Source organism: Gracilinanus agilis, chromosome 6, assembly GCF_016433145.1.
Source record: "Gracilinanus agilis isolate LMUSP501 chromosome 6, AgileGrace, whole genome shotgun sequence".
Taxonomy (NCBI): Eukaryota; Metazoa; Chordata; class Mammalia; order Didelphimorphia; family Didelphidae; genus Gracilinanus; species Gracilinanus agilis.
Window position 1 is genome coordinate 49602411 of NC_058135.1, and position 13178 is coordinate 49615588.

The 13178-nt window shown below is 38.5% G+C and overlaps 1 protein-coding gene across 1 annotated transcript in view; it reads right to left on the bottom strand.

Moving 5' to 3' along the window:
- The window catches only part of MANBA (mannosidase beta), a 125346-nt gene that overhangs the window by 14812 nt on the left and 97356 nt on the right, over positions 1 to 13178 (bottom strand). The window contains exons 13-15 of the mRNA XM_044680364.1: positions 10646 to 10810; positions 6527 to 6671; positions 3170 to 3312 (exon numbers count right to left, since the gene is read on the bottom strand). Of these exons, the coding sequence (XP_044536299.1) occupies positions 3170 to 3312; positions 6527 to 6671; positions 10646 to 10810 (453 nt within the window). The remainder of the gene's footprint in view (positions 1 to 3169; positions 3313 to 6526; positions 6672 to 10645; positions 10811 to 13178) is intronic.

The window sequence follows — 13178 nt, forward strand, 5'->3', positions numbered from 1 at the left end:
CGGGGACAGTACCCTGTCTAAGGGGGGTAGCTGCAGCAGCTGTGTTAGTCCAGAAGTCAGCTGATCTAGTTTTGGGATGTCCTTTGACTGTCTATTGTTCACATCAGATAGAAGCACTAATGAGGAAGTTTCGTACTCAAGCATATTCTGACCAACGAATTGCTAAGTATGAAATGAATCTCTTAGGTAGTGAGAACATCAAGTTGAAGAGATGTAGCATACTTAATCCAGCTACTCTTCTTCCTGATTTACCAAAGAACGGTGAGCCATTGCATGAATGTGTTGAGGTAGTAGATCTTGTGGATATGCCTAGGATGGATTTAAAAGATACTCCACTCGAAAATCCAGACTGGGTGTTATTCACAGATGGATCATCATATTTATGTAATGGAATTAGATGTACTGGTGCTGCAGTTGTCACAGAATTTGAGACACTGTGGTATGGCTCATTACCTAATAATCTTAGTGCTCAAGGTGCTGAATTGGTGGCATTGAAGCAAGCATGTCTTCTAGCTGAAGGTAAACGTGTGAATATTTACACAGACTCTCGATATGCATTTTCTGTTTGCCATGCAACAGGAACGATCTGGAAACAACGAGGTTTTATTACTTCATCGGGAAAACCAATAGCTCATGTAGGAATAATAACTGAGTTGTTGGAAGCAATCCAGAAGCCAAAACAGCTGGCAGTAATTCATTGTAGGAGTCATACTCGTGGTAGAGATTCAGTCTCTAAAGGAAATCATAGAGCTGATATCACTGCAAAGTTTGCAGCTCAGAATGCTCCAATCTATGTGATGAATTTAACATCTATTGATTCTGATGATCTAGAGAAAGCTTATGTAGACTCAGATATTGAGAAATGGAAGGATAAATTTGGAGCTAGGAAAGAACATGGGATATGGTTTACTGATACAGAAAGACCATTGTTACCAAAAGATTTGTATACCTATTTGTGTCAAGCCATCCACAGAAAAGGTCATTTTGGTACACAAGCTGTTGTGGATTCCATCAGGAGACAATGGGTTGCTCCTGGAATAAGTGCTGTTGCAAATAAGGTCTGTAATAGCTGTCCAGTCTGCCAAAAGTTCAATCAAAGTGCATTCAGAAAGAAAGGTTTGGGTGGTAGACCTTTAGCATATTGTCCATTTGAGAGTTTACAGATTGATTATATCTGTATGCCTAAAGCTGGAAGATACAAGTATTGTCTTGTGATAGTCGATAGACTAACTAAATGGCCTGAAGCTTTTCCATCAATTACAAATACAGCTAGTTTTGTGGTGAAAGTGTTACTGAAAGAAATTGTGCCTAGATTTGGTGTACCTTTAACCATAGATTCGGATAAGGGATCTCATTTCACTCAGGATATCCTTAGAAGAGTCTATGAGAATCTAGGAATAACACCTAAATATCATGTTCCATATCATCCGCAAAGTTCAGGTCAGGTGGAGCGTATGAATAGGGAACTCAAGACTATGGTTGGGAAACTCTATGCTGAAACTCATCTCAAATGGCCAGAGATTCTTCCCATAGCTTTGTTTTACCTACGTACAAGACCAAGAGCGGATCTACATATATCATCGTATGAGATGCTCTTTGGACATGCTCCACTGAAGGCAAAAACTTGTAAGGCTGTTTATGCATCACTCTTAGGAGGTGATTGTAGTGCACAAATACCAAAATTTTGGTAATTTTGGCTTTGTGCAAAGGGGGAACTGTTATGAGTAAGATTAGATCAGCTAGTTATTAGGTATTGATTATATATTGATTAGGAAGTACCTAGCAGGAAGGAGCTGGAGCTGGGAATTCCAGGTTGGAATGAAGGAGGAGGAAGTCTATCTGTTCTGTGTGTGGACTCCATTAGTGGTAGGCAAAAACTGTTGCCAGCCTGGGAGACCTCAGAGCAAAGGACACCTTGCATCCTGTTTTCCCCTGGGATCCTGTGTGGTGTGGCATTTAAGGAAAGAACAGGAGAAGAGGACAGTGCTTCAAGCAAACCCCTTACTACTTGGTTCCTGAGAAAACTGTAGCTCCTGGCATCCAGACATCATCAGTGGATTGCAGTGAGAAATCCCAAAGCCACAAAAGCCCTAGCTGCACTCAAGCCTGGCAGGTTCCAGGTGTGAGGCAGAAACCCAGAGACTCCAGTATAGCTCCTTGGGCCCTGTTAGTTAGATAGATTAAAGCATATTGTTTTTCATTTTTGTCATTTTTCTTATTTTGTGTTTTCTTTTGCAAATAGCTAATATAGAAATATCTTTTGTATGACCTCACATGTATAATTGATATCATACTGCCTCCCTTCTGAAGTGGTGAAGGAAGGGCAAGAGAAAAAGAATTTGGAAATCAAAATTTCAAAAAATGAATGTTAAATATTTTTACCTGTAATTGGGAAATATTCAATAAGATAAATTAAAAAAAATTAATGTTCTCTCTGAATCCAGACCAAAGCAAACAATTTTCACTTTCTTAAAGTTTTTTTGTTCAAGTTTAAAATCTAAGAGATTGGGGGTGGCTGGGTTGCTCAGTGGATTGAGAGCCAGGCCTAGAGACGGGAGGTCCAAGGTTCAAATCTGGCCTCAGACACTTCCCAGCTGTGTGACTCTGGGTGAGTCACTTAACCCCCATTGCCTAGCCCTTACCACTCTTCAGCCTCGGAGCCAATACACAGTATTGACTCCAAGACGGAAGGTAAGGGTTTAAAAAAATAAAATTAAATAAAATCTAAGAGACTGCTTACCATCTAATCAGAAGGGTGGGTGGTGGGGAGGGAGAGAATGAGACTCAATATTCTTTGAAAAAATGCTTTTACACGCAATTGGGAAAATAAATTTAATTTTTTTAAAATGCTCTTCACTTCCTGTTGGGGGCAGGAGAGAGAAAGGGAGGGAAGGAGGGAGAACAAGTGAAATGGAGGCGGAGGCAAAGGTAAAGAAATTCAAAGCTCAATTTCTGACATCCCATCAGTACAGGAAGCACATTTAGTTGAAAGAAGAGGCATATCATAGTGACTCTCTGGCCATACCAAAATGATATGGACAAAGGTCTCTGAAAACCTTTTGGTAGAACAGAAACTAGACAAAGCCCTCAAGTGAAAAGAAAAGACATCTATTTCTTGTTCCCTTCTGCCTCTCTTCCCTTTCTCTAACCAAGAAGCTAAGGAACTTACAGTAAGAGTCATCTTGTAGTCCATGTGAAGGTCTGAGACACCATAGATATAAAATACGCCATCATCTTCAAAGCCTACCGGCAATAGCGGGGAGAAGAAATGCTGAGCAAAGTAATGAAGCATTTTCCACTTGCCTCCATATTCTGTAAATGAAAAAAGAAAAAGAAGTGAGAAAAAAGGGGCTGGACAAGCCCTGAGGATGTGCTCTAGGTAACAAACCAGGAAATGGGAGACATTATACAAAGGAAAAGAAAGATTTTTTTTTTTAGGTTTTCACTGGATTCCTTATGTGATAGCAAATTGGAAATTGAGTTCATGTTCACTTAATTGGAGTGCTTGTAAGTCACATGTTGGGGTAATATAATTTCTAATGGCAATCAAGGTACATGTGGTAGTTATATTCCCAGGCTAACCCACTTTAATGATAATAAAATAAATAATAATTTGAATCCACTTGATACCAGGCTATAGTCTTGCACCAATAGAATCATGGGATTTAGATATGGGAGAGATCATATAATCAGACTCTCTCACTTTATAGTTGAGGAAGGAACCTGAGGGCCAGAGATGGAAGGCGACAAAAGTACTGCCACAGAGCTTTCGATTGCCTTCCCCTCTCTCTAGAGACTAGCACAGAAAAGTATGTTTGGAGAGTGGTCAAGAAGAGGAATTGGGGGGAAAGATGATCAAATTTAGCAATTAAGGTTGATAAACTTGAAGAGAGAAATTTCAATAAGGCAACAGGGTTTCAGAATTCCACTGGTTTCCATTCTTCAAAGTGGGTTGTTGTGCCCACTGTCTCTATTATTCTCTTTGGATCCTCAGAGTTTATCATAGTTCTTGCTACAAATAAGAGCTTAATGAATGCTTTTTAAAAAAACTTTTTTAAAAATTTTGAATTCTGAATCCTCTCCTTCCTTTCCATCCCTCACCCTCCTTTTGAGAAGGCAAAAAAATGTCATATCAATTATTTATATGAAATCATGCGAAATAGATTTCCATGTTGGGGGAAAAAGGCAAGAAAAATAAAGAAGAGGAAAAATTATGCTTCAATCTGCTTAGTGAATGCCTTTTCATTCAGTGGAAGCACAAAATGCAAGAGTTTGAGTAGTGGTATCTGAGGAAATGAAGGCAACAAGTGTAGATGAATTTTTTCCTAGAAACTTAACAAGAAAAGGTAAAAGCTGTCCAGGGGAAAAGGATGGTCAAAGAGACAAAGGTTCTAGAAGTGAGAGGAGACAGGGGCAAGGGCAAAAATAGAGCAGTTAGCCTTGGCAAGAAGAAAAATCCCATCTTCCTCCAAGACCAGAGCAAAGTAGAAGAGATGGCACTGAGCAGAGCTGATAGCCTCAATTTTTTTAGGAAACAAGTATGGTTCTCCAATGTGTAATGACCATATCACTTGGACCTCACAAAATCTTTGGTTTGTATGATGAAGATAATGATAGCATTTATCTGGAGCTTTAAGGTTTGCAAAAAGATTTGTATGTTATCTTATTCTATTCTTACAACAACCCCAGGAGGAAAAGTGTTGCTGTGATCCCCAATTTTACCAGTAAGGAAACTGAGACAAGCAGAGATCAAGTGACTTGCCCAGATCACACATCCTAGGTCAGCTTTGAATTCAGGTCTTTGGTACTCCAAGTTTGCTGCTTCTAATGTACCTATAAATATTAATGTTTATAATTATGAGGAATATGTCCAAACAATATTTCCCAGAAGATTCTGGGGATATTATGTGGTGATATTTCAGAGAGGGAATTTTAAGGGGGTGGGGCAGCTGGGTAAGTCAGTGGATTGAGAGCCAGGCCTAGAGACAGGAGGTCCAAGGTTCAAATCTGGCCTCAGGCACTTCCCAGCTGTGTGACTCTGGGCAAGTCACTTGACCCCCATTGCCTACCCTTACTACTCTTCTGCCTTGGAGCCAATACACAGTATTGACTCCAAGACGGAAGGTAAGAGTTTAAAAAAAAAAAAAAAGAGGAAGGGGGAACTTCAGAAAGAAGAGAGAGTGAGAAAGCCAATGAATGTCCTGCCATGATGCTCCACAGAATCAATCCTAAATGCTCCATAGTTACATCCAACCTTGCTTGCTACACCCAATGTTTGCTATTCTTGATGCAAAGCTCTGGGCAGTGTTACGAAATCTTGCCCTCCTGGGACAGAAAAACTCAAGCTTCCCCAACCATAAAGGAAGAGTTAGAAAAGGGCAATGTCTTATTCATCTAGTAGCTGTGCACTGAAGGATCACTTGAAATTTTATAATTACATTTAATAATTTTAGGCAACCCCCCCAAAAAATTATCCCCGTGATTCTTAATGACATAGTAAAAAGAATACTGCATTAGAATTCAAGAGACCACGATTCTGGTCTGACTCCGTCCCTAACTAACCTATATATTTCGGCCAAGTCACTTTGTCTAAGCCTCCATTCTTTTATCTATAAAATGAATGAGCTAGAATAGGTGCTCCCTAAGGCCCCCTCTCAGTTTAAAAGCACATGATTTTGTAATGACCTTTGGCTTTTTTCCCAAAATGCAGATTCCTTCTCAAAAGATAAATATCTTACAGCACTGAAAATATTCCAAAGATGACCCTGGCTGTAAAGTGATTCTAGTATCCCTAAAGCTTTGAGAAACAGACAAAAAGGGTGACCTGAGTCAAGCGACTTAACCTCCTTGGGGCCTGATTTTCTTATATGTAAAATGAACTGGTTGGACTAGAGGTTCTCTGAAGTCCCTTCCAGCTTGAAATCTCTGATTTATCCTGTTTGGTCTGCAGGCACTAGTTTCCTTTGTCCTAAGGGAGAGAATGGATGGTGGTTTTGACCAAGATGACTCTTACGGGATCCAGGCAAGACAGGTGTGGAGGCTCAGGAATTCCTGCTTGAAATGACTATTCTATCAGACTCAAAATATGAAGACTGAAGGACTAGCTCTCTTCCCTCAGAGTCCTCTAAAATAAAATGACCAGCCAACACTTATTGATTCCCCTTGTCATTCTGTTGGCGTGACTCAATGCCTTAGCTGACTCCTGACTGTCAGGGGCTGCACTGGGTGCTGGGGACCCAAGGACTAGACTGACACACAAGACAGACATTTCAATGATGAGTTTCAAGGGCTCTGTGTCCTTCTGGGAGAGAAGTTTTGGGGAGGATCCAAGTATTGTATCTGCAGAAGTGTCTTACCTTGGCATGTTTCTGGTGAGACCATTATTCTCCCTCTCAAATATTTTGTCTTCTCAATCTACCTACCTCCCTCTTTTGGGATCTCCATTTCTCTTCTTACATATCACTTTATCATACTCTTACAACTACAAATCTTTTTTTTTTCCAATGGAAGCTACCAAGAGGCTCACCTAGAGAAGCCCAGGAAGGAGCTTGCCAGATGTCATTCAGCTGCCAATAAAGAGCCCCCATCGTGTGACCCTTGCCATCTACAATTTCACTCTGGCTTCGTCGGTAAAACTCCGTTTCTGTCTTTATGCACTGAGCCTGCATCACCTGATTTGAAAGAAGAGACAAAAGACCAACCAGCATTGCTATTTATGCATTCTTGGGTAAGAAACCCTGAGAGAAGCAGCTGAAGCAATGAATGACAGCACTGAATTTCATTCTTGTGTAAGAGGCACCATGAAATGATGCCAGTCTCTTTGTCACATTTTTATCTCAAAGGAATTATGAAAAGTAAATTCTTGCCCAAGGTGTAATTTTTTTTGCAGGCCTATGAATATTTGCTATTAGGGTTTTGTTTGCCTTTTCTCCCCCCACCCCTCCGAATTTGGGGGAAGGCATGAGAGGAAGATGGGAAGGAAGGAAAAAAAAGATTTTTGTTAGCTAAAAAAAGTTCATCCAAAAAAGCAAACTTTCATTTCTCATTAGGGATTTCAGGCTAATTATTTAAATAATAGTTGCTGATATTTATACCATGCTTTAGAACCTATGCAGTGCTTTAAAAAGAAAAATTAATTTGATTCAAATAATATTACCCCACAATATTACAAGGTATCTATAACATAATTAATCACCTAAGTGGCAGCCACTGGGGATACAAAGATAAAAATGAAATGGTCTCTGCCTTCAAGGAGTTTACAATCTAACCTAACAACATGCACAGAGACAGTCAGATACAAACTAGATACAAAATCATCAGCAGGGGGAGAGGAAGGAGTAGCTTTTGGATGGAATGGTTTTATGTAGAAAGTGAGGCTTGAGTTGGGTCTTTAAGGAAACTAAAGACTACATAGGACAGAGGGAAGAAGAACTGGCATTCCTGACTTGGTAAACAATTAGTACAGAGACATAGCAATGGAGCATCACTTATAAGGAAGAATAATGAGACAGCTGGGTGGCTAAGTAGTTTGAGAGCCAGGTCTGACAATGACAGGAATCTCTGGGTTTAAATCTGATCTCAGATACTTCCCAGGTGTGTGACCCTGGGCGAGTCACTTAACCCCTATTGCCTAGCCCTTAACCCTCTTCTGCCTTGGAACCAATACACGGTATTGATTCTAAGACAGAAGGGAAGTTTTGTTTTTTTTTAAACACAGATTAAGGCAAAATTTTTTTGACATAGCTAATGTGAAAATTACTTGATTTGGATGTATTTGGAATGCTTTTTGGCTTTTCTGTTTTCTCAATCGAGGGAAAAGAAAGAGAATATGGAGTTAAAATTAAAATAAAATGAAAGTAAAAATAAATAAATGCCTCCTCCAGGGGATTTAGCATAGTGGGGTGGTAGAGCACCTAACATGGAATTAGAAACAATTGGTTTCAAATTCCACCTTTGACTTTTACTAAAGGTAGGACTATGGGCAGGGTCTCAAACTCTCTGAATGTTATTTTCCTCATCTATAAAAGGGGATTTTGAGGAGATAAATTATCTCTCTATCAGAGTTGTTACCATACTTGAATAAAAATCTATTTAAAGAGTTTTACAAAGCTTAGAAAGTTCTATGTCACCTATTATTCCCCCCCAAAACCCTCCTTCCCATATAATTCTTTCCTAAAAACTAACCAAACATGCTAACATTACTAATGAGAAAAGATGAGGAGAGCCAACCTAGGCAACCCTGTCTCACTATGGTAGATAAATTGTAGTTATTCTCAAGAAATGTTTATTCTCAGGCATCTGCAATTAAGCTTAAGAAATTTACATTTTTCTCCTGGAATAAGAATGAGAATAAGAGAGACCTAATAAGTCCCTGCAAGGGATCCCTTAGTCCATTTTATTTTACAGATGAGGAAAGAACCTCAGAGACATAACATTTGTCCAGGGTCACACAGTGATGGAACCAGGCTTCAAACTTTGGTCCTCAGAACCCAAATCCAGCACATTTCTCACTGGACCAGGCAGCCTGTTGTCTTTATCACAGAAATAACAAACGTACAAAGGCCATAGCAACAATTTGTATTTCTAATCTTTTTTTTAAGCATCACAAAATGCTTTTGTTTACTTATTTTTACAACAATCTCATGAAGGAAAATGGTACAATGGCAAGAATGCTGGATTCGGAGTTAACCCAGGTTCCAATCATGGTGCTGTCACTTTCTACCTGTTCTTAACCTTGTCAGAGCTGGACAACTGAGGTCCTTTCCCAGGTCTATAAGACCAAATGATCTTTATTTTGTGGTTAAATAAATGACTTGTCTGAGATCCCATGGTATCTCAAGGATAGTAAGTTCAGCTGCAAGATGAAGTCCACTTAAATCCATGAAAGTAAACTGGGAGGATTTAATTTTTGGTGTACAGATGAAAGATGCCTCAAAATCCCATTAATAAGAGAAAAATAGGTGTCGACTTCCAAGTCAACATATTAGAGGGCACTAGGTGGCTCAGTAGACTGAGAGCCAGGCTTAGAGATGGGAGGTCCTGGATTTAAATCTAACTCCAGACACTTCCTAGTTGCGTGACCCTGGGCAAGTCATTTAATTTCCATTGCATAGCCCTTACTGTTCTGCCTTGGAACCAATGTACAGTCTTAATTCTAAAACAGGTCAGGAGTTTTGTTTTGTTTTGTTTTGAAGTCATACTATTTTTTTCATCCCAGATGGTTCTAAGTATTCCTTGTACATAAAATTCCAAAGAATTGAGTCCATGCCAGAGCCAACATTTGATATTATATTGCCAATTTTATGGAAAGTAACTAATCGATATCCATTGTAAATCATTCCATTTGTAAATGAGGTGTCTAATTATGTTGGAACCGATACTAATGAATTCAGAAAAGAGTAATTGATTCTGTCAACCCTTGGCTGATCATGGTGGGTAATTTATATTAAACTCCTTCTTCTATCAATTTCAATGTTATGACCTTTAAAGATCTTACCTTATCCTCCATATATTTTTCTTCTATTCTACCTCTTATATAAGAGATACATCATTTTATGTGGGAAGCAGTCATTGACTAAAAAGAATTAGTCTGTTCTGCAAATCATATGGCCCTGTCTTTCCTCTTCCTTCTCATCTCAAATAAAAGCTCTTTCTGTGTGAGATTGTTATACCAGAATAAAGTAGGTATAGTTCTAATAGTTCTTCTGGGTGGGGATGATGGGAGGAAGTCTGTCTGTCTGTCTATTATCTATCTATCTGTCTGTCTGTCTATCTAGGTAACTAAAAAGGTTCCTACTAAGAAAAGAACAAATGTAAAAAATAGACTTTTCTCTGTCAGGGACTAAACACAAGCATTAAATTAAAATTAACACAGAGAAATGCTTCAGAATATTTAAATTGAAATGCCCCAAAATGAAGCATAAGGAAAATATAATTATCAAGAAAAGAAGAAGTAATAAAATTAATTAGATTTCATTCCTTTCACACCTATGGTAAGGGAGAAATTTGGAACCAAGTAAGAGACAGAAATAATGACAGAAAACAGAGCCTTTCAATTACATGAAATTGAAAAGCTTTTATATTAACAGCATCAATACAATCAGGATAAAAATAGAAGTGGTCATTGGGGAAAAAAATCTTTGCATCATATATCATATATAATGGTCTGATATCTAAGATACAAAAGGAATTAGTATAAATAGATAAGACTAATTGCCATTCCTCAATTGATAAAAAAAAACAAAATCAAAAGATATGAATAAATAATTGTTAAAAGAAGAACTGAAGGTTATTAGCCATCATATGAAAGATTGCTCCAAATTACCAAAAAAAGAGAAATTAAAATCAAAATGACTCTGAGTTTTTCCTCTCAGACACAGCAAATTGGCTGAAACATTTTTCCAATCTGTCCATTTATGACCAAAAAAAAGTCAATTCTCTCTATCCAGATATGAGCAAAAGCAGGACAAAAGTTTCTACAAATAACTCTTAAATTATTTTTTTTTTGCCATTCCTCAATTATTCTGAGAAATTACCAATCATTTGAATGGAAGTCAATATATTTTACCCACAAGCCAAAAGAGATCGGTTGCCAACTACTTTTCCATTTTTTTGATCATTCAGTTGCAGAATAGGATAACTTCACCTGTGTAAGGTAGAGTGTGTCTTTGAACATAACCAGTGGATCGGGGTTTTGAGGAAGCTTGAAATGAATAGCAGCCTGTTCAAGCATCTCAGTATTGCCATCTCTATGATGCTGTCGATGCAACGAAAAACTGCTATTGTAAGACCAGTCTTCAGGAAAGGAGACCTATTGGGAAACAAAGGAAGGGATGAGAATCAGGCCATGGCAACAAAAAATACTTTTCGACAGGTTGAGGATAATGACTTTAGAAAATATCCTAGATACTATTTGTATGTGCTCTCAGGAGTGATGAATTATGTCATAGCTTTTTGGAGGGTAATTTATTTAAGCCAAAGGAGTTTCCTAATGAATAGCAATTCAATGTGATAATATTGATAGCAATCAACATACAGGTGAAATTGGTCATTTAATATGGAATAAGACCAAAATTCCACTATCAAAATATAAAAAAAATCTTATCACTAAATTTTCCACATCTACTCTTGAGGCTACCAATTGGTTCTGGGAGATGTGTTGATGTTTGAACCCACTGAAGTTGACGAGATCCCTAGGATAATGCATAGAAAGAGAGAAAAGACTAGGGTCCAGGACAAAGCCCTAGGTAAGACTCTCTCTCTCTCTCTCTCTCTCTCTCTCTCTCTCTCTCTCTCTCTCTCTCTCTCTCATACACACACACACACACACACACACACACACAAAAGGTATGTGTTGGGGGGGGGAGAGATGGAGGAGACAGACAATGGATAGAACAGTCGGATGGATAGAACGAAAATCTGGAGAACTTTTCTTTTCATGCAAAAGTTTATTTTATAATTTATTTTGATGTCTCCTTTCTATGTAAATGTACTTTAAAAACAAATCATTACAGACAGATATAATTTTATTTGGACAGATTTTTTTCTTCCTATGTCCATTTTCTTTGCCTTATGGGTAAAAAAATACATTGTGTCAGTTGACAAAGTTGACAAAGCTTGGTCCTTCAAGATATTCTCAAATTCCAGAACTCCTAGAGTCCCTCAGAGAGACTTTGGAAACTGTTGTGATTGTTCAGTCATTTCAGTCCTGTCCAACTTCATGACACCATTTTGGGGTTTTCTTGGCGAAAATACTACAGTAGTTTGCCATTTTCTTCTCCAGTTCCTTTTACAGATGAGGAAACTGAGGCAAACAAGGTCGAGTGACTTGCCCAGGGTCACACTTAATGTCTTCCAGGGCTGGCACTCTATCTACTGTGCCACTATGCCAGATACTGTACCTTAACAAGAAGGGAAAATCCTGGGGACTAGTTGAGGACTGTTGTCCTTGGAGGAGTTTACATGAAGCACTGAGAAAGGACTGAGATCTCCTTTCTTAAGGAAACCTGGAAAACTCACTGTCACAAAGAGCAGGGAAAACTTGGAAAACTCACTGTTTCAGAGAAGGGGTCTGTGCCCAACTGAAGTAGTAAACTGTCATGGCAGAAAGAGTCCGTGAGAGACTGCAGGTTAACTGCTATGTGAGAATAAGACTTAAGTGACTTGGAGAATTAACTATCACCTTTGGAAGTCTGAGGCTATATTCTAAGAGAAATAAACTTAATTCATACTGCAGGGGAGGCATGTCAAGGAGAATTCCTTTGGAAAACAGAGAGGCAAAAACTACCATCCCAAGAGATGATCTGTTGAGAGAAATAGGTGTATTTAGCGAGGAGAAGAGAAGACTCAGGTGTAGCTATGAGAGCTGTCTACAAATAGATGAGAAGTTGCCACGGGCTGGGGGTAGGGGTGAGGGCAGGGACTGATCATTTTATTTGACCTCTGAGAGACAGAACTAGGAGCAAAGAGGTCACCTTTGGTGTGAGGCCAAGAAAAACTTCCTAACAATGAGAATTGCCCCAAAGTGGAAAGACTAGTCTGGAAAGGTGGTGGTACCTTCTTCTTGGAGGTCTTTAAGCAGAACTTAGACAGCCACTCGATGGGTATGTTATTAGTATGATCAGATGATACTTCCTAGCTGTGTAACGCTGGGCAAGTCACTTAACATCCATTGTCTATCCCTTACCCTTCTCCTGCCTTAGAATAAATTCATAATATTGATAAGATGGAAGATGGAAGGTAAAGGTTTCAAAAAAAAAAGACTAACATCAAGAATACACATGTGGTACAGAGAGTTCTGGAGTCTGAGGACATGGGTTCAAATCCCACCTTTGACACAATATTGGTAAAACACTGGGGAAGTGACTTATGCTTGTTGAGCTCATATTGCTCATTTATAAAATGAGGGAGGATGAACTTGATGGCTTTTAAAATTCCATGTAGTTCTAGAGCTATGATCCTACAATCTTTGGAACCAGAATGAGTTAAATTTATACAGAAAATATTAGATGCCAACCAACCACAATGCCTAAAACAGACCTGAAGGAATCTAACAATATGAAATAAAAAATATAAGAAACATTCCCTTAGTCCATACACCTTTTTACTAAGTTAAGCTATTCAATATTTGTTATATTGGCAAAATCAAATATAAGAGAAAGGAAAAATGTTTATAATAA